The sequence below is a fragment of the Cetorhinus maximus genome, chromosome 11 (assembly GCF_964194155.1).
Source record: "Cetorhinus maximus chromosome 11, sCetMax3.hap1.1, whole genome shotgun sequence".
NCBI classification, from domain to species: domain Eukaryota; kingdom Metazoa; phylum Chordata; class Chondrichthyes; order Lamniformes; family Cetorhinidae; genus Cetorhinus; species Cetorhinus maximus.
The window spans coordinates 16,965,212-16,985,788 of record NC_135889.1 but is presented as its reverse complement, the minus strand read 5'-3'; the positions used below and the strand labels follow the sequence as shown (position 1 = coordinate 16,985,788).

The 20,577-nt window shown below is 45.8% G+C and overlaps 1 protein-coding gene across 1 annotated transcript in view; it reads left to right on the top strand.

The window, feature by feature from the left end:
• The window catches only part of spag16 (sperm associated antigen 16), a 1,278,115-nt gene that overhangs the window by 235,021 nt on the left and 1,022,517 nt on the right, over nt 1–20,577 (top strand). The window contains exon 10 of the mRNA XM_078551570.1: nt 16,188–16,321. Coding sequence (XP_078407696.1) covers nt 16,188–16,321 — 134 coding nt within the window. The remainder of the gene's footprint in view (nt 1–16,187; nt 16,322–20,577) is intronic.

Below are 20,577 nucleotides of genomic sequence, written 5' to 3'. Positions count from 1 at the left end.
CAGCCTCATCAAATGCCATGGTCACTGGCAGAGGGGCAGAGGAGCTGCTGCCCTCATCCGGAGCGCCCTGAGAGGAACCCGCAGAGATAACAAGCAGCTTGTGCACTAATGTGAGGTCAACCTGGACCTCCCTGCTTGCCATTGATGGACGGGCACCTAGCTGGGATACTGGGTGCCTCGTCCATCTCCCACACTGGCACTGACTACCTGAGGTCATTGCCTGTGTGAGGGCTTGCAGGTCTGAGCACAACCCCAGGAACCCCTGATTCTGTCCCTGGAGCTGCCTCTTCATGAGAGTTGCCACTCTCTAATGGCAGAGGCAATGCGCTCAGCCATGAGGGTCAATGCAGTGCTAATGTTTCACATGGACTCCCCCACAACAGAGACCATGGCATGCATACCTTCATGGATCTCCACCAGATCCTCCCGCACATCCCACTGGACAGCCAGCATCTGCTGCCTAATGGACTACTCCAGAGGATCATCATCTACCTTCGACTCAGCATCGTCCTGGTCTCCAATAGTTTTCTGACTGCTGGTACCCTGAGCACTCTCTGCTTCTGCCTGCTCCTCAAGTGAGTGTGAAGTGCCCTCACCGCTGTGCTCCGACATTGTAGCCGAACATTTAACACCCACTGAGGTGCAGGTACCTGTGTTGGTCCCTAGGTCAGAGAGTTGGGTGTGATGCAGGTGCATCTGAAACCGGTGGTTCTCTGGCGTCATAGGTGGCTCTTCGGGGCCCTGCGAATGAGTGAGTGCTGGCGTATCTAAGGGAGAACAAGGACATGTCTTCAGTTAAAGTCATCACACTGTCACTGTGCATGCCAGGCACTCTGCTGAGACAATGGAGATCTGCATCATGGTGCCATCGTCTTTCAATGATCAATGGGGACTCCAGTTTTGAGGCTCCCATTAATGAAGAGACTACACAAAAATGTTTGCACCATCCAAAACTCTCACCTCTATGCACTGCACTCTTACCTTTGTCTGACACCCCAGCCTCTCCATGACTGGCTGACCGAGGCCCCTTGAGCTCCAAAGCGTCCTGCTCAAATCTTGTAAGGATTAGGAGGTTTGTGGGGCCTCCACCTGTCCGTGACCTCTCAATGTTGTTATGGCTCGCCTTTTCCTGAAAGGACAGAGGAGCATTGATACGTCCATTCTTTACCTGCAACACCATTGCAGCCTGGCCAACCCCATCTGAGGAACACTGGCAGGGTACTTCCAGGCCTTGGCCCTTGAGCTGCAAGGCACTCAGTCCAAGCAGCTAGGGCTCACCCCCTTGGCCAGTTCCGGCATCATTGACAGTTGGCACTCAGACTCTAACATCCCTGAGCTCCAAAAGGGGATGGCCAGACCTTAACACTTCACCACACTGTTCCATGCCAACACGGTACTCACCCTTCCCGATCACAGCTGGTCGTTGAACCTTTTCCGACACTGCACCCTTGTGCGTTGCACATTATGGCTGCCGATCTGTGCTGCCCCCTCCTCTCAAGCTTTTTTTGTCAAGTGTGGTGACCTCCTCCTTCCATCTCTGTGGACAAGGGTGTCCACCCTGACAGCCACCTCCTCCAGGAGGACCACAAGGCCCTCGTCTGAAAAAAGGAGGGCCTAGTGCCCACCCGACCTGCCCTCCCACCTGGCATCTCCAGCCACAGTTGAGGCCATATCTTCGGTCTTTAGCAAGCAGAAGATATGTTCTTCCCTGGCAGCCTTCAGGGAGCTGCATTGCCGTTTTCAAACTGCCCGCTGGGTCGCCATTGGATCTGGCACCCATGAGGTTCCTGCCCTTCCGAACCATTGGGAAGACACGTTTCACGCTGGGCAGGCCTTAATTTGCTAGCCAGCCTAAAATGGACTGCAGTGGTTCAAGAAGGCAGCTCACCACCACCTTCTCAAGGGCAACTAGGGATGGGCAATAAATGCTGGCCCAACTAGCGAAGTCCACATCTCGTGAATGAATTTTTAAAAATCGCGGTCGGTGGCCAATCGTGGGCGGGGGCCCGTTTCCCCTCCATTCCTGGGTCCGCCGATCACGCGCGCCCATCAAGGGTAAAATTCAGGCCCTGGAGAAAACCAGGTAGAATATTTCCCGTGAATAGCAGAGCAAGGAAAACAACTAGCCCAGGACCAAAAAAAGTTAGTATCAGAAATACACAAATGTCAAAAACTACGTGAGGAATTAAGGCCTGCTAAAGAAAAACTGATCAGTGTAGGGAACCAACTTTCATGCACGAAAGATGAATTTGCTGATAAAAAAACGAGAACTGTTGAGAACACTGGAGTGTTGGTCAGAGGAAGTAGAACATTTGAAAGGACTTGAAATGTCTGAATGATAAACTTGTAGAAGCAAATTCAACAAAGGCAGATCTTCAGTAAAAACTTGAGGAACTTCAAGTATCAGATGTCTCTATTAAGTATCGTGACAAATGCCTTGAACAGGAAAAGGAATTGCTGATGAATCAGAACAGTTGCTGAATGCTGAATTAAAAACCAAGACTGATGAACTGTTGCAACTTCATCATGAAATTCTGGAACTCTGATGCAACCTGGAGAACAAAAAGGATGTGTATTGTGCAAATCAGACTATAAACTACAACCATCGCCAAGAGCAAAAATAACTGCTGATGGTATCTTCTTCCCGTCCAGACCGTGGGAACATCTCAGAATAGGATCAAGACAGAGACTTTGTGGGGTGTGAGGGTGGGCAGATGTAGGATAATGTAAATAGTATATATGGGAGTCTGAGACTTGGGAGAAATGTAGTAGAAAGGGTTAATATTAAAATATAAATAAATAGGGCAGTATTTTCCGCACCCTCCCGCTGCCGGCATCTTTTGGTCCTGCCGCAAGTCAGTAGACTTCTGGCTGGGCCACTGCCTCACCCGCGGCAGGTCCCGCCCACAACAGGGCCGGAAAACCTGGCCATAGCCTATATCGTCAGTGATATAAGATCACATAACAACAAAGCATGGAGAGAGATTGTCCTGTAGAGCCTCGTGCTTAGTCTATATTGTACATAGTGTTCTGTTAAATAAAACGTAGAGTTTACCAACAGCCTTGCCTCCATCAGTACCTGTAAATGCAGACCATGAGCAACCCCTTCAAGGATCCACAGTGATGGTAACAGAGTGCTGAAGGACTTTCGCTTGACTTTGAGGAATTGGCACATACTACTTTTCTGCAATACATGGGTGCATGTAGACTACAGTGTGGCAGGAAGAATGAACAGAGGATCATGGAAGGCAGGCAGGAAAGTAGAGTTAAGGCCACAGTCAAATCAGCCAAGATATTATTGAATGGCTAAGCAGACTTGATTGGTGAAATGGCATACTCCTGCTCCTCATTCTTATGTTCTAGACAACACAAAACAGGACAAGCTGCTGGAAGGGAAGAAGTGCTCTCAGCAAGATACTGTATATGCCCAGGGTGTTCAGGGGGCTATTCCCCTACCTGAACCTTGGTGAGGAGCGGTGTGGTAGACATCTGTGATTTACTAAGGAAGTCCTAACTAAAACCTGGCACCTGCAATAATCACAACTGCAACATCATGGCAGAGCAAGATCCTTTGTCCCCTTCACCGTCAGGTCAGACGGCCTGAAGGTGCTGCGGATATGGTTTGGAGGGACTGGGGCATGCGTTAGAAACTGGAAGGAGCGAGTGACTATGGGGGAAAGAAAACTGGGCATGTGGGAGCGACGCTCCCTCTCCATTGCGGGTAAGAACCTGGTCATCAGGTGTGAGGCACTCTCGCTGTTGCTGTATGTGGCGCAGGTCTGGCCCGTTCCTCACTCCCGCACGATGGCGATCACCTGAGCCATCTTTCGCCTTATCTGGATGCCGAAAATGGATCATGTCCACAGGGACGTAATGTACAAGCCTCTAGATAAAGGGTGAAAAAACGTGCCCAACATCGCCCTCACCCTGATGGCCATCTTTGTGTGCAGCTGCATCAAGCTGTGCGTAGACCCTCGGTACGCAAACACCAAGTGTCATTACGTGCTGAGGTTCTATCTGTCCCCGGGGTTGAGAAGGATGGGTCTGGCTACGCTGCCGCGGAATGCTCCAAGTAGTTGGACCATGCTGTACCACCTGTCCCTCGTGGAAAAATTTATGCAGAGAAACACCTTTGACCACAAGTCCATCAGGCAATGGTCAACACATAATGTCTTAAAGGCCCTGCGGGAAAAGGAGATGGTGGATCCTGTCGGATGGCTCCCTGAGCAGACTGTCAAAGTCATTTGGTAGAATGCCTCATTGCCAGAACTTTCCAACAAGCACCAAGATGTAGCTTGGCTGGTGGTGAGAAAGGCCCTCCCTGTCAGATCCTTCCTACACGCCAGGAGTCTTAGCCCCTCTGCACGTAGCCCTCGAGGTGGCTGTGGTGGGGAAGAGACCGTTGTTCACCTCCTTGTGGAATGTGCCTTTGCAAAGAAGGTCTGGAGAGAGATGCAGTGGTTTTTGTCGAGGTTCATCTCGAGCAGTGCTGTGACACAAGACTCTGTGCTCTACAGACTGTTCCCAGGGACAGACACCGAGACAAACATCAACTGCAGCTGGAGGATCATCAACCCGGTAAAAGACGCTCTTTGGTCTGCCCGAAACTTGTTGGTCTTCCAGTGCAAAGAGTTGTCCTTGACCGAGTGTTGCAGACTGGCACATTCCAAGGTTCAGGACTACGTGCTGAGGGATGCACTAAAGCTTGGGGCAGTCACCGCAAAGGCACAATGGGGAAAGGTTGCTGCCTGAGACCGTTCTGCCATAGTGCACTGAGGAGCTAGGAAAGGTACAGACCCCTCGAACTGTACGACTCACAATAAATGTATGTAGTGAATACTAAATGTATCACAATGGTATTAAAGCACTGTAGAGTGCAACACGTGTCGATAACTCCAATACCATTGCACTGTCTGACTGTCTGTAATGACCATATTGAAATGATGGTAATATTCATTGATTGTATTGAAGCACCTTGTGATCCATGTGTAAAGGTTGAAAATGATTGTACTTTTTGTGATGGCCGTTTAGAAATATTTTGTAATGTTCTTTCAGATATTTTATGAATAAAGTAGATTTTTCGAAATAAAAAAAAATCAGAGCAGAGCAAGAATAGCATTGCTAGTTGCTATAAAGATGACTGCAGCCATGAACTAATATGCACTGGGCTCCTCAGCTGGAACAGTCAATATTTGCAACATCTTCCAGCTGTCATCCAGTGCTGCACAAGTGAAGTCAATGAGGTTCTCAATTCACAGAGAGCTGAATGCATTTCATTCTGTATTGACAGAGATAAGCAGGGGAGTAGCACATGGCTTTGTAAAATTTGCAGGCTTTCCCATGATGCAAGGTGGCTTTGACTACACACTTGCTGCTTTGCAGACACCTCATGTCGGCTCTGGATGTACTATAACTAAAAAGGATTCCACTCCCTCAATTTCCAGTTAGTGTGCCACTATACACAGTATATCATGCAGGTCAATGCCTGGTATTCTAGCAGCAGTTATGGCAGCTTCATTCTGTGACAATCTGCTGTGTCATCTGCTTTTGAACAACCACTCAACAGAGCATGTGTCAAGATTTGTGGTGCTCTGCCACATGCTGCACAATTTCACCATCATAAGGCACAGCCTTTGCCACCAGCTATACAATGGCAAGCTGAAAAGGAGGAGGAAGTATAGAAGAACAGTAGAATACTGCATTCGCTGCTCCCAATGCGGTTTCCTCTACATTGGAGAGACCAAACGCAGACTGGGTGACCGCTTTGCGGAACACCTTCAGTGTGTCCGCAAGCATGACCCAGACCTCCCTGTCGCTTGCCATTTCAACACTCCACCCTGCTCTCATGCCCACATGTCCGTCCTTGGCCTGCTGCATTGTTCCAGTGAAGCTCAACGCAAACTGGAGGAACAGCACCTCATCTTCCGACTAGGCACTTTACAGCCTTCCGGACTGAGTATTGAGTTCGACAATTTTAGATCATGAACTCTTTCCTCCATCCCCACCCCCTTTCCGATCCCCCTTTTTTCCAATAATTTAGATAGAATTTTCTTTTCCCACCTATTTCCATTATTTTTAAATGTATTTCCATCCATTGTTTTATCTTTGCCTTTTAGCCTATTTCAATCCCTTCCCCCCACCCCACCCTCACGAGGGCTATCTGTACCTTTATTGTCACATTCCTTAGATAACATCACCAGCTTCAACACCTCTTTGTCCTTTTGTCTATGACATCTTTTGGTTATCTCCACCTATTACTGGCCCTCTATCCAGCTCTACTTGTCCCACCCCCCCTTAAACCAGCTTATATTTTACCTCTTTTCTATTTTTTCTTAGTTCTGTTGAAGAGTCATATGGACTCAAAACGTTAACTGTGTTCCTCTCCGCAGATGCTGTCAGACCTGCTGAGTTTTTCCAGGTATTTTTGTTTTTGTTTTGGATTTCCAGCATCCGCAGTTTTTTGCTTTTATCTTAGTAATCCAGAAACCCAGGTTTGAAACCTGACACAGCAGATGGTGGAATTTGAATTTAATACAAATCTTGAATTAAAAGTCTGATGAAACCACTGCTGATTGTTGTAAAAACCCATCTGGTTCATTAATGCCCTTTAGGGAAGGAAATCTGCTGTCCTTACCTGCTCTGGCCTACATGTGACTTCAGACCAGCAATGTGGTTGATGCTGAATAAGGGCAATTAGGGATGGGCAATAAATGCTGGCCTGGCCAGCAATGCCCGCATGAATGAATTAAAAGAAACAAACTCCCCTTTTGCCAACAGTCCCACAAACTTACTGCTCCCTGTTACAGACCATTACAATGTTTGCTTAGCAAGAATGAAAGCCTCCGCAAAATGAACATTCCAAAACAAATTTATAAATCAAACTGTGTCATACTGCATGCAGATATCAACTAATTGCCTTTTTGCATTCCCTTAGCATCTGTCTTCCATGCACCTTTGCCTAGCCAAGTGTTCCTGTGCAGTGCTACCCCAGTGACTGCAGTGTAGCTGGTGGAAAGCTACTGACTTTCACTAGAGGAGATTGCAGATGGCTTTGCAGGATGACTTTGAGCAACTGTGGCCATAGAAAACCCGGTTGCGGACTTCACCATCTGATTGGTGGAAGTGGCCTGAGCTTACGTGACAGCAAACTGAGCTTCAATGAGAGCAGCCTGAGCTTCAGGGGCACCAAGCTGGCCTTGAATTGCAGCAAACTAAGCTTCCGCTGCAACACTTAGATGTTGACTTCTGCTTATGCTGCAATGGAAGCTGAGTCATTGGCCATCAGCCCCTGCATCATGTTTGGGCCCGCAAGTATGCTAATGGAGTTAGCCACCACTTCCATGCTAGGAAGAATGGGCTCCAAGCACAAAGCCCTGTGTCAAGTAGACACCCCAGTCTCCTCCATTCTCCTTGACATTTCTCATTGGGCTAGCTGGCAGGCATACCAATGCACCAAGCATTTTATTGTGTATATCGATCAGCCTTTTTTCAGGGGAAGTGGTGGCAAAATGGTAATGACACTGGACTACTAATCCAGAGGCCCAGGATAATTCCCTGGGGACACAGGTTCAAATCCTACCACAGCAGCAGGTGGAATTCAAATTCAAATAATAAATCTGAAATTAAAAGCTAGTCTAATGGTGACTATGAAAGCATTTGTTGATTGTTGTAAAAACTCGTCAGTGGTTCACTAATGCCCTTTAGGAGATGAAATCTGCCATCCTTATCTGGTCTGGTCCACATGTGACTCTTAAATGCCCACTGAAATTGGCTAGCAAGCCACTCAGTTGTATCAAACTGCTACAAAGCCTAAAAGTAATGAAACTGGATGGAGCACCTGGCATTGACCTAGGCACCAGAAATGACAACGGCACACCCAGCCTGTCGACCCTTACTAACATCTGGGGGCTTGTGCCAAAATTGGGGGGAGCTGTCCCACAGGCTAGTCATGAAACAGCCTGACACGGTCATACTCACGGAATCACACCTTACTGACAATGTCCCAGACACTACCACCACCATCAGAGGTGGTGGCACAGTGGTATACAGTCAGGAGGGAGTTGCCCTGCGAGTCCTCAACATTGACTCTGGATCCCATGAAGTTTCATGGCATCAGGCCAAACAAGGCAAGGAAACCTCCTGCTGATTTCCACCTACCAATTCGATTCACTCCATGTGATATCAAGAAAAGTTAAAGGCAAAGGCTACTGAAGACTTGTGCTCTGGAATTGTCTGTGCCTCTAGCCAAGCTGTTCCAATACAACCACAACACTGGCATCTACCCAGCAATGTGGAAAATTGCCCAGGTATGTCCTGTCCACAAAAAGCAGGACAAATCCAACCTGGCCAATTACCACCCCATAAGTTTACTCTCAATCATCAGCAAAGTGATGGAAAGTGTTGTCAACAGTGCTATCACGTGGCACATACTCAGCAATAACCTGTTCACTGACTCTCAGTTTGGCAGGGCCGCCAGGGCCACTCAGCTCCTGACCTCATTACAGCCTTGGCTCAAACATGGACAAAAGACCTGAACTCCCGAAGTGAGGAGAGAGTGATTGCCCTTGATATCGAGGCAGCATTTGACCGAGTGCAGCATCAAGGAGCCGTCACAAAATTGAAGCCAATGGGAATCCGGGGGGAAGACTTTCCACTGGTTGGAGTCATACTAGAACAAAGGAAGATGGTTGTGGTTGTTGGAGGTCAATCATCTCAGTCCTGCAACATTGCTGCAGGCGTTCCTCAGGGTAGTGTCCTAGGTCAGCTGCTTCATCAATGACCTTCGCTCCATCATAAGGTCAGAAATGGAGATGTTCACAGATGATTGCACAATGTTCAGCACCATTCATGAATCCTCAGATACTGAAGCAATCTGTGTCCATATGCAGCAAGACCTGGACAATATTCAGATTTGGGCTGATAAGTGACAAGTAACACTTATGCCACACAAGTGCCAAGCAATGACCATCTCCAACAAGAGAGAATCTAACCATCTCCCCTTGACATTCAATGACATTACCATTCCTGAATCCCCCATATCAACATGCTGGGAGTTACCATTGACTAGAAACTCAATTGGACCAGCCATATAAATACTGTGGCTACAGGAGCAGATCAGAGGATAGAAATTCTGCGGAGAGTAACTCTCTTCCTGACTCCTCAAAGCCTGCCCACCATCCAGAAGGCACAAGTCAGGAGTGTGATGGAATACTGTCCACTTGCCTGGATGAGTGCAGCTCCAACAACACTCATAAAGCTCAACACCATCCAGGGCAAAGCAGCCCACTTGATTGGCACCCCATCCACCACCTTAATCAGCCAATCCCTCCACCACCGATGAATAGTGTCAGTAGTGTGTACCATTTACAAGATGCACTGCAACAACTCACCAAGGCTTCTTTGACAGCACCTTCCAAACCCACAGCTTCTAACATCTAGAAGGAGGTGGGAACACCACCACGTTCAAGTTCCCCTTCAAGCCATACACCATTCTGACTTGGAACTATATTGCGTTCCTTCACTGTCGCTGGGTCAAAATCCTGGAACTCTGTCCTTAACAGCACTGTGGGTGCTCCTACGCCACATGGACTGCAGTGTTTCAAGAAGGCAGCTCACCACCACCTTCTGAATGGCAATTAGGGACGTGCAATAAATGCTGGCCTAGCCAGTGACACCCACATTCTATCAATGAATAATAAAAAAAGCACTCATCTGAGTCCTTTGCAGCAGAACTTTGTGTGTGATCTTGACCTCCATTGAGCTGGCACCTCTACTACCCATGCACCCCACGGCCCCCCCACCCCCCCACCCTCACTAGTGTCCAGTGCAGCGTCAGAGAACTTTGGAACATGCCTTTCCCCGTTGCATCATAATTCACTCTTTCGCCTGCTCAGGTTCTGTTTCAGAAACATTTCCTGTGTCTTCACCAGCGAGAATGCACTTCCCCTTTAACAGCTGCATGCTAGGTTTAAGTAGTGCATGCTGCCTTTAACTGGTGCTAGCCCTGCCTGAACTTGGGCCCTTGCTGAGTTTTGCAGCCACTCGAGAACCCTTTGTGTGCTGTCTGCACGAGGCAATTGTGCAAATTAACAGGCATCTCAGAGCTGATCTGGAAACACTTTCAAGGACTGTCCAACTTAACTCCCGGAGAGTTCATTGTGATGAGAAAAAGGGGTTAAGATTGTCATAGTTATGAAGATTTTCCATCTCTGTCTTATCTATTCTGATGACGCTAGTTTCCACAACGGCACCTCCAACATGCCTTCCCTTTTCCTGAAGGATTCCCCCACTGCCGTTGACAGGGGCCTCACCCGTGCCTGACCCATTTCCAGCACTTCTGCCCTCACCCCTTCCCCTCCCTCCCAGAACCCAATAGGGTTCTCCTTGTCCACACTTTCTACTCACCAGCTCCAACAACACTCACCAAGTATTTATATGTCCAGAGAACTGGTTGGTCACATCTGCCACCTGCTGTAGCTATTGGCACCACATGGACATGGAGGGCATCCACTGCCCGTGGCCATGAAAGCTCAATTTTTACGCCAGTGGCTCCATTCTGTCCTCCACAGGTTACCTCAGTGGGATATCACAACCTCCACTCATAAATACATCTATGGGGTCACGGATGCCATCTTCGTGAAGGCACACAACTTTGCATTTCGCCCAGCACCAGGAGAGCCAGGATGCAAGACTGCTGGGCTTTGCCCAAATCTCAGGTTTCTCACATGCAGGGTGCCATCGACTGCACTCACGTGGCACTCAGATCTCCGTCACAACAAGTGGCCAACCATGTCAGCCACAAGGGCTTCCATTCGCTGAATGTTCAGCTTGTGTGTGACTACCACAAACGTGTCCTGAAGGTCTGCACACAGTTTCCAGGGAGTGTCCACGATTCTTACATTCTCAGTTGGTCTCAGATCCCTGATGTCTCCCAGGGTCCATAGAGGCTGCAGGGATGGCTCCTCAGGATAAGGGCTACCCCCAGAGGATGTGGCTGATGACACCTGTGTGACAGCCTCAAACTGCAGCAGAACAAAGGTATAAGGAGGCTCATGCTGCAACTCGCACCTTTGTGGAGCAAACCATCGAGGTGCTGAAAATGAGGTTCCAGTGCCTGGGCTGGCCTGGTGGAGTCCTGAAATATTGTCCACAGAGGGTGTCATGCCTCGTCATTCCCTGCTGCACCCTTTACAACCTGGTGCCGCAGCAAAGAGATGGGCTGGCTGAGGAGAAGATGGAGGAGTTGGACGTCTCTTCCAATGAGGAAGACATCGACGGGGATGAGATTGATGAGGTCCTCGAAGGCAACAATGATGGCGATGAGGCCATCACACTGGCCAGACAAGGCATGCGCACTCGGGAGGCCCTCGTAGCTGCTAGATTTGTGGAGGATGATGATGACATGCAGCGAGGAGACACCATAGATCCTCACATTACATCTGTGAACGTTTGACTCCAGTCTAGCAGATGACAGCGCACACACCCTCAGTGATAAGGCTCCTGTTATGGAGACATGGTCTAATAGTCACTCGATTCCAGGAGGATGATGATGATGACATGCAGTGAGGACACTCCATAGATTTTCACATAGCCTCTGTGAATGTCTGACTCCCGTCTGGACATGGACAGCTTGCTTGCCCTCTGTGATCAGGGTCATATCATGGAGCCACAGCCGTGAATCTTTAAATGCACCTGATTCTTTGTCAGCCTTCAGCACCTGATCCCTTCAGGAGCATAGTGTCACCGGTCACAGATGCTGACGAGATGGGGGCCAGCCCCACCTTAAAGGTGCTGAGAGCACAGAGAGAGAATGATGGAATTCTGTGATGCCTGCCCACGACATTCTGACAGCAATGAGAAACACCATCGAGGTGCAGGCATCAGTAACGTGTCCAGTGAGTGTGAGGCTGGACCACTTTGGTCTGAGGGCTGCACAAAGCACAGGGAAGAGTCCCTGGACTGAGACACCTGCCATTATCTTGTGCAGGAACCAAGGTTTCACATCTGAGTGACATGTACACTGCTCATCAGAACAAGGAGTCAAAGGCAGGGAGATATTCTTGAGAGTTTATTGACAATAGTGAACATTATGTGCAAGTAATTACCACCAGTGCCCAGGCTATGCAACTACATCTTCTACATCTTAGTGCTCCCCCGACATCCACTTTGGACGTGGAGGCAGCCTGCTGACTGCTATGCCCTGTCTGTGATGACCTTGGCGGGTGTCCTCTGGAGGGCCGAGACCTGGAGGGCCCCTCCTGCTTTCAGGGTCCTGCTGTGTGGCAGTGACACCCTCCTTGGTCTGTGGAGCTGGAGCTGCTGAGGTCACAGGAAGAGGAGATTTGTATGGGCTGGACACTTCTGGAGTCACCTGGGTGGATGGACCTGGGGTGTGCACCTGCTGATCCTCCTCCCCATGGGTGCCCAAGGGCCCCTGGCTGACTCCTTGAGGAGAAGGAGTAGCTGGAGTAAGATCAAGCTGCCCACAACCCCTCTTGCGTACACTCTGTTGGAGGCCAACTATGGTGTCAGCGACGGAGTTCAGCCCACGCAGCAGTGCAGGACCGATGTCCTGGTCCAAGGTCTCCATGGTGGCCACCATCCTACCAGTGTTGACCTTGGTGTGTTGGCATGCCGACGCTGTCACCTCAGCCTTAAGGCGGATGGACCTCTCCATTGTGCCTTGCAATCTGCGGAGTACAGTGGATATCCCTTCCCGATGTTCCCTAGCTTGCCTTTGCAGCTCCAGCAACTGAGACATGACCGAGCACAAAGGCACATCATCTGACTCGGACTCAGCAAATTTTTGGCCTCCAGCAGTCCTCTGAGTGCCGGCAACCTGGGAAGTCCCTGCTGCTGTCTGCTGTGGCCCACAGTGCGATGTGCTCACCAGATTGTGATCCAGAGGCTACTCTAAAGCTAGGTCCCATCAAGGTGTGTGTCTCTGCACTGGTGGAGGGTGTGGGTGAGTGCTGTGATGGATCTTCAATGAAGGTGCCTTCAGATTCCTCTTCAGAGGTCTCTTCCATGCTTGATTAGAGGCCCCGGGTCATGGACTCCGTCAGCTGTTTCCCAGAAGGCAAGGAGAAGTAATTAGTGCATGGCAGTGGCCTGCGAAACAGGACACTTCAGTCACAGCATGGTTGTCTGATGTATGTGGCACTACTGGATCCTAACTTGGTAGAGCACCGCCGACCTCACCATCAGCACAGGAATGGTCCAGATCCTTGCCAGCCAGCTAGATGACTCTTTTCAAAGTCTGTGAGGGCCTTGATTTCTGGAATCCCTCCACCAGTCTGCAACCTCTCCCTTTTGTTGTGTGCCAGCTTGTTCTGCATGAATATAGATGGAGAGAGTGTAAGCAGGATGCCTGCCAGACCAGATGATAAGTATGCCTGGCATGTGTGAGTGGTGAGTGGTCCCATGGACAGTGAAGGCGCGTGTGAGTGAGTGAATGGCGGTGTCCCTTGAACTAGCAGTGAGTGAGATCCCTCTTGGTGTGTGATGGGTTTATGAGTGTGTGAGTTGAATCTGACAAGAAGAGTGACTTACCCTTGAAGAATAGAGGAGATCATTCATCCTGTTTTGGCACTGGGCGGTTGTTTTCCTTTGCAGGGTGTTGGCGCTGACCGCCGCTGCCACCACCTCCCATGCTGGATTGGTGATGTTGCTGCCCTTCCTGCGGCCAGAGCGGGGGTAGAGGACATCACGGCGGGCTCCCTCGGCACCCAAAAGGCGCCCAAGAGACGTGTCATTAAACCGGGGGTAGCTGTAGTATTCTTGGCTTTTGGGGCCATGTCTTTTTTGCAGCAGTCCTGGGCTGGCAACACTGAGAGGTGTTCGCACGGCTGCACCTTAAATATGGCGCCTGGCATGATGAATCAGTGAGGTGATGGCATGGTGGGCCAATGAGAGCCCGCCCACCATCGAAATGGTGTGTTTCCCACGAGTGCATGATTAATGAGGCGGGATTGGGACCATACGGTGTGAAAAGCCTCCATTGCAGCCGGCGGGTAAAACGTCCTTTTTCCCATCCACTACCGCACTTTGTGCAAATCCGGGTTGATTTCGCCCATTAAACCTGTTTCTCTCTCCATAGATGTTGCCAAACCTGCTGAGATTTTCCAGAACTTTCTGTTTTTACTAAAGATTACTAACCATCTTGTGGAATTTATCATCCAGCCCAGTCACAGTGGGCTGAATTTTAAAAGGGAAGTTGGGACCTGATGTCAGTGCGAAAAGCAGTTTTCGAGCATCCACTTGCCGGCCCCCTAATTGGCCACATGTGGACCCACCATCCAATAAAGGATGTTGGGCAGGCTCCTGATGATGCTTGACCAATCAGAGGGCTAGTAGCTCTAAATCATCAGAAGCTCCAGCAGGAGAGGCGGTTGCTGCTGAAGAGTGCAGAAGACCAGGAGGTAATCGATTAAAGAAATAAAAATAATGGGGCCCAGTGGAGAAGGGGAAGCTTCAGGGAAATTGTGGGGACCACAAGAGCTTCCCCACCTGTGGCACCTCTTTATTGCATAAAACCACCACCCCCTTGGGCTGGCACTGGGAGGCCACAAATGCGGGGTTGGAGGGGTCATTGTGGGGGAGGGGTCATCCTGCTCTCGGTCGAAAATGCCGATGATGTTGTAAAATATCCCTAAATGGGCATTTAATTATGGAAAACAAAAACAAAAATACCTGGAAAAACTCAGCAGGTCTGGCAGCATCTGTGGAAAGGAGCCCAGTTAACGTTTCGAGTCCGCATGACTCTTCATCAGAGTTCTGTTGAAGAGTCATGCGGACTCGAAACGTTAACTGGGCTCCTTTCCACAGATGCTGCCAGACCTGATGAGTTTTTCCAGATATTTTTGTTTTTGTTTTCGATTTCCAGCATCCGCAGTTTTTTGCTTTTATCTTAGTATTTAATTATGGAAATTGGCTGCTCGCCTCCTTCAAGCAGGTAGCTTCTCCACCTCTGATCCAGCTGTCGGTAAAATGCCCAGATGGTGGCACTGGGTCGTAAAGTTGATCCAATACGGCTCCCCATGATTTTACCGGCCCCCTTGCCTCACAGCCTGCCTTCCAGGGGCCAGTAAAACTTTGGCCAATGCTTCTTATACCTACCTAAACTATCCATAACTACCTTTTCTAATCGGGAAAGATTTTGAATTGATGGTGACCCTCATCCTGCGCAAGACTGCTGCCTTGAAGTGTGTGCCAGCTTCTCCTGTAAGAAGGGGAGTATGTGAGTTCTGTGTCCAGTTGAGAGATTGTGCATATTAAGATAGAATAATGTGGATGGCGTGTATCCTGTCAGTTTGCAAAACCTATTCAAATTAGTCACATGCATCAATTTCGCAAGTACCTCTCACTAACATCATAAGGCATATGCATTGTCTGCTGTAGCTATTTTTCATTTGTTTTCAGTGCAAGTTGTATTTCTCCATCCTAAGTCTTGCATGTTGAAGGATGACATTAGACAAAATGAGTTTAAGGAGGGTTATGTCATAGGAGAAGGAGCAAATTGTATTTTTATGTAAAATTAAACATGCACAAATTTTAAAATGTGGGATCATAGAAATCCATTTACCCATCTTGAGTTTTTTCTGTGTTCAGGCTGTGTTGTAATTTAGTTTATTTAGACTGCTTCACCTCAAAGATTATAGGTGTTGGATGAAAGCATTCTGGAGAAATTGAATTTCAGTAGAATTGAAAACAGGAACGATTCTAGAGCTGTGGTGAAATACTAAGTGGGTGAATAAAATTCATTTTGTTTGTCTTTGTGAAGGACTGTATGAAGAATGGCCAGTCAGTTTTTTATGGCCAGTCATCTTCCTTGACATTGATACAAGTTAACATGCTAAAAATCAACAGTGGAGCCTTTGAACTAAGTTAGCAGTGTACTTGGCGACCCAAATTGATATGGTAATTTGTAAATGAAAGTGCAAAAGTGAGCTGGTGGTCCTCAGGATTGCATTCAATAAAATTCTATGTACATTTGTAGCCATAAAGAATAGTGAAAATATTGATTTTAGTCATGTTTAGTATACTATTCGAAGTTAACCATTAATATGACAATTTTTAGCAATTACTTCTAACTTCTATTTTCTTTAAGGATTAAATAAATAATTGGATACATTTACCCAATGGTCCTAGAAAGCCAGAAAATTAATTTATTCCCTTTTTGTTGCTAGGATTCTGAATTTCCAATAGACACAAGAGTGAACCCGTACCTTGCTCAGATGAAAGGATCTCCCAGTAATTTGCTTAGATCAGGTGGATGCAAAATGACAAAAACTCTGAAAGTACATGAGCTGGCAGTGAGCTGGTAAGTAACATTATTTGTATATTGAGTAATTTTTACTGAAGAGAATTTATTCTGAGATTGTGAGATAGATTTGGGAGGCGGATTTATAATGTCAGTGCAAAGCAAGTCCTTTTTCAGGTTGATTTTACTGATGAGCTGCAGGTGCCAAACACAGGTTGCTTCTTTTGAATGACAGAAAATCGACCGACATTTGCATGAAGCTGACTGTTAGGAAGAGGGGAGAGTGTATCCAGAAAGGAAAGGAAGAATTGGCTGTGAACGGGCAGGAATATTCCTTCTGGCTCCACAAAAATATATTTTGAAAGTGATCTTTACATGAGTGGCCTCTAGCAGTCCCTTTAATGTCTGATACCCAATATAACTGGGACTAGCATGCATGACACAAGCTTCTCATATAAACTTATATATATGTAATATTGCAAGATTTTTAAGAGATCATTAGTGTATTTTATGTATAAGTGTGTAATCTAATTAATGTCCTGGTTGGACAATTTTGTTGCCTTGAGCAATATGGAACAATGAAGTATTGCACTAATATAGCTGAAATAAACATTCAAATAAATTCTGCAATGTTTACTTTAAAATATTGCCATCCTCTGGCCAACATATTTAAAAATGTAAATGAAAATTGTGACAGGCATCTTTAGAAGACCACATCACTGAAAATATTGATCACATAAGTTGTTGCTATTTGAAGTAACAGGTAGCCTAATATAAATGATACTTTAGAATTGCCAATTTTTATATTCTAGAATTTTTGTACATTCCTTATGGGGTTTTTCAGTTTTTAATAAGTATCTGCCTGTGCCAACTTAACATTATCCTTGCTACCATGAGATCTGTATGTTGAAATCCATTCTAGCGATCACCTTAAAACTTTATAATAGTACTATAACAGAAAAGGTTGTTCATTGACTTAAGGGTCCATTACAAAGTATTTATATCTGAGAAGCAGATTCATCCAACAGACCCATGTTGGTGTTTATGATCCACAGGAACCTCCAGATATCCCTCTTTTTTTCCGTCTATCAACTTAATTTCCTACCATATGGAGTGTTTTGTGCTATATGTCAAGGGCATTTGTTGCATTAAAAATGTAATATATATTTCAGTTCCAGAAAGTTGTGTACTTTCTAAACTATTTTGTGCGAAAATTATTGCTCTAGGTAGATAAACCCATGAAGAAAACATGGACATACCTAATACTCTAAATAATACTGAGATGAATTAATATACATTGTGGTTTAATTTGTGTTAAAATGCAGATGAAAGAATTTAACAAATGAGAAAATATCTTTGTATTTTGCGTGTGTTTGCATTGATCAATAAATATATATTTTAGGTTGATTGATGTAGCATCCAGATTATTGAAAAATAAATTGTGCGTTTCCAGGATTCTCTCTTGAATTCAGTACAAATTTTGTTGAGAATAATGCAGCAAAATTAAAGAATCTGGCTTGGAGTAGTTGGCATTTGTCTTTATTCAGTAAGGAAGTTTTAATGTTACTTGATCAATTGCAGTGAAATCAAGACATTTACTAGCAACTAAGTCAAATTACAAGTAAATATAAACATTCTGAGTACACAATTAACAGATTAACAGGAATAAAATGTGTTTATTCAGTTTTGTTTTTCAGTTAAGATGACAGATGCGCTAGAAAAAAATGCCGTAGTTGATATGGGCTGAGCACCACCTTATATATTTTCAAAAACCATGTCTTTACAAGCTGTTAAATACAGTGTCAAACTTGTCTTTGATGTGCAATATGTCATGCTGTGAGAACTTTTTGGAAACTTTGTTTATCAATGTATGATTGCATGCAAAACTCTGGTGTATCTGAATAAGGCCTCAAATTCCGGCCACTTACATTTGGATTACACCAGTTCTCTACTAAAAGGAGTGGATATTCTCTTGATGTGATAATGAATTGTCAGCATGTTTTACATCTCTTCTAACTTTTATTTCCATTAACAAGGATCTTGTAATTTGGATTCTTAATGTTAAAACAAAAAAACTACAGGCTGAATATTTAATGTATGATTTATATGATTCTATTAAGCTTTTTGATCAAGTACAGTAATGTGGCAGTGTTAATGTAGCCTTGAGGAATTCTAGCTGAATATAATCAGTTCATAATTCATCTGGTACACTTTTGTTATCCAGTTCTATCTGTAAACCGCATTCACTTCCCCCCATGAGGCTGGAGTTGTCTCCCACATAATTTCCTGAGATTTTGTTTATGAGACGACTGCTACCCTTCCCATATATGTTGAATTAGCATGAAGACATCTCATAATTTAGCAGAAATTCCTTATGGAGTTGTTGCGGAGTTATTGAAATATTTACACAACCATACCCATAAAACTTAAGAAAATTTTATCCTCACCCAAATATATATTTTTGATAGCAACTTTATTGATTGTTAAACCATATTCTATAGGGTATACGTATGTTGTATTAAGGTGATGCATACAAAATGCAAAGGAATAGAACAAACAAAGTGAGGATGTTTGCCCAAATCTAGAATATGCAGACTAATACAGCAAGTGAAAGAAATATATGTTTTGGCAATCAATGGGAACAGAAAAGATTGGGCAGCTAATTTCTTCCTGTATTTATGAAGTAGCTACACTATCACTCTCACACTTCATGGACCAATTTCAGGTCAGTGTAATAGAAAAAAATTAGAGGAGAAAGGAGCAGCTTTTGCCAAAAAACCTCTTTACTAAGTCATTGGATGAAGGTGACATGTTCCATTAAATTGGAACTCACATAAAATAAAGCTCCTTGTCAATCTGCAATCTTTCTCATTTCACATATGGCCTTTGATATTGGCTCTCCATGAAAGAATAAATCCTGCAGAACACAACCATTTCTTTTTTTCATTGGTGTTTTAATAACAGCACTAAGTAAAACACTGATGTGAATTCAAGAGCCCTTTATTTAATGGAAATGATGATACTTTAAGAACTCTTTGGTTTTATTGTTTTTTAAAAATTCAGTCATGGAATATGAGCATTGCTGGCAAGGCCAGAATTTATTGCCCATCCCTAATTGCGCATGAGAAGATTGGGATGAGCCACCTACTTGACCTGCTGTAGTCTGTGTGGCATAGGTACACCCACAGTGCTGTTAGGGAGTTCCAGAATTTTGACCCAGCAGTAATGAAGAAATTATAATACACTTCACTGTGTGGGTTGCCACTGCTGCTGAGATGGCTGCTAACATTAAAGATGGCTGCTAAGATCACTCTGCGCATGTGCAGTGGTTTGCGCATGCACAGAGCGATTGCCGACGTCATTCCAAAGTGCCCAGGGTGGAAATTTGAGCATGTGTGTATGACGTCATTGGATATTATCAGTGAAGTGTGAAGTAAGATGCCTTATCCATTAGGTGATTCAAAAGTGGCTTTGTGGCCTAATGGATAAGGCATTTGATTTTGGTATAAATCATGATGTTAGCAGAGCACTGCAGGTGCGAGTCCTACTGCAGCAATTTTACACAGATATCTGGTTCATCTTCATAAAACCAAACTGCATTCGCACTCATGAGCTGAAAGTGTTAATTTTCCTGCCAAAAATCGCAGGGTTCTTTAGTAAAACTGTATTTTCTTCTTGTTTTGTGCATTTATTTCTCACTCATTTTATTTAACTTCTAACAAATAAACAAAATCTGATTCATCCCAATAAATTATTAATGATTAGGATGTCAGCAGTGCCACAGTTGGTAGCACTCTCACCTTCATCACAAAGCTATAAAGTCTTATGTTAACACAATGCTATTTGCGTATCCTGACTGAATAATTGAGCAGCCCCATTCTTACTGGTAGATGCCTGAACTGTCGCTGACAGTGACATTTCACTTGAACATGCAGCATTTGCACATGTGCGAGCAGTGCACCACCTAGTGGTGACTTTGTGTTGCATTGGGGTCATTATACTTTCAAGTCAGAATGGTGCGTGACTTAGAGGTGGTAGTGTTCCCATCCATCTGCTGCCCTTGTTCTTCGAGATGGTAGAGGTTGCAAGTATGGTAGGTGCTGTCAAAAGAGCCTTGTTGAGTTGCTGCAGTGCATTTTGTAGATGGCACACACTGCTGCCACTGTGTGTTGGTGGTGGACAGAGTGAATGTTTAAGATGGTGGATGCCCACCAAACATGCTGTTTTGTCCTGGATGGCATTGGGTGTCTTTTTTCAGTGCTGGAGGAGCTGCAGTCATCCAGGCAAGTGTAGAATATTCCAAAATGCCTCTGACT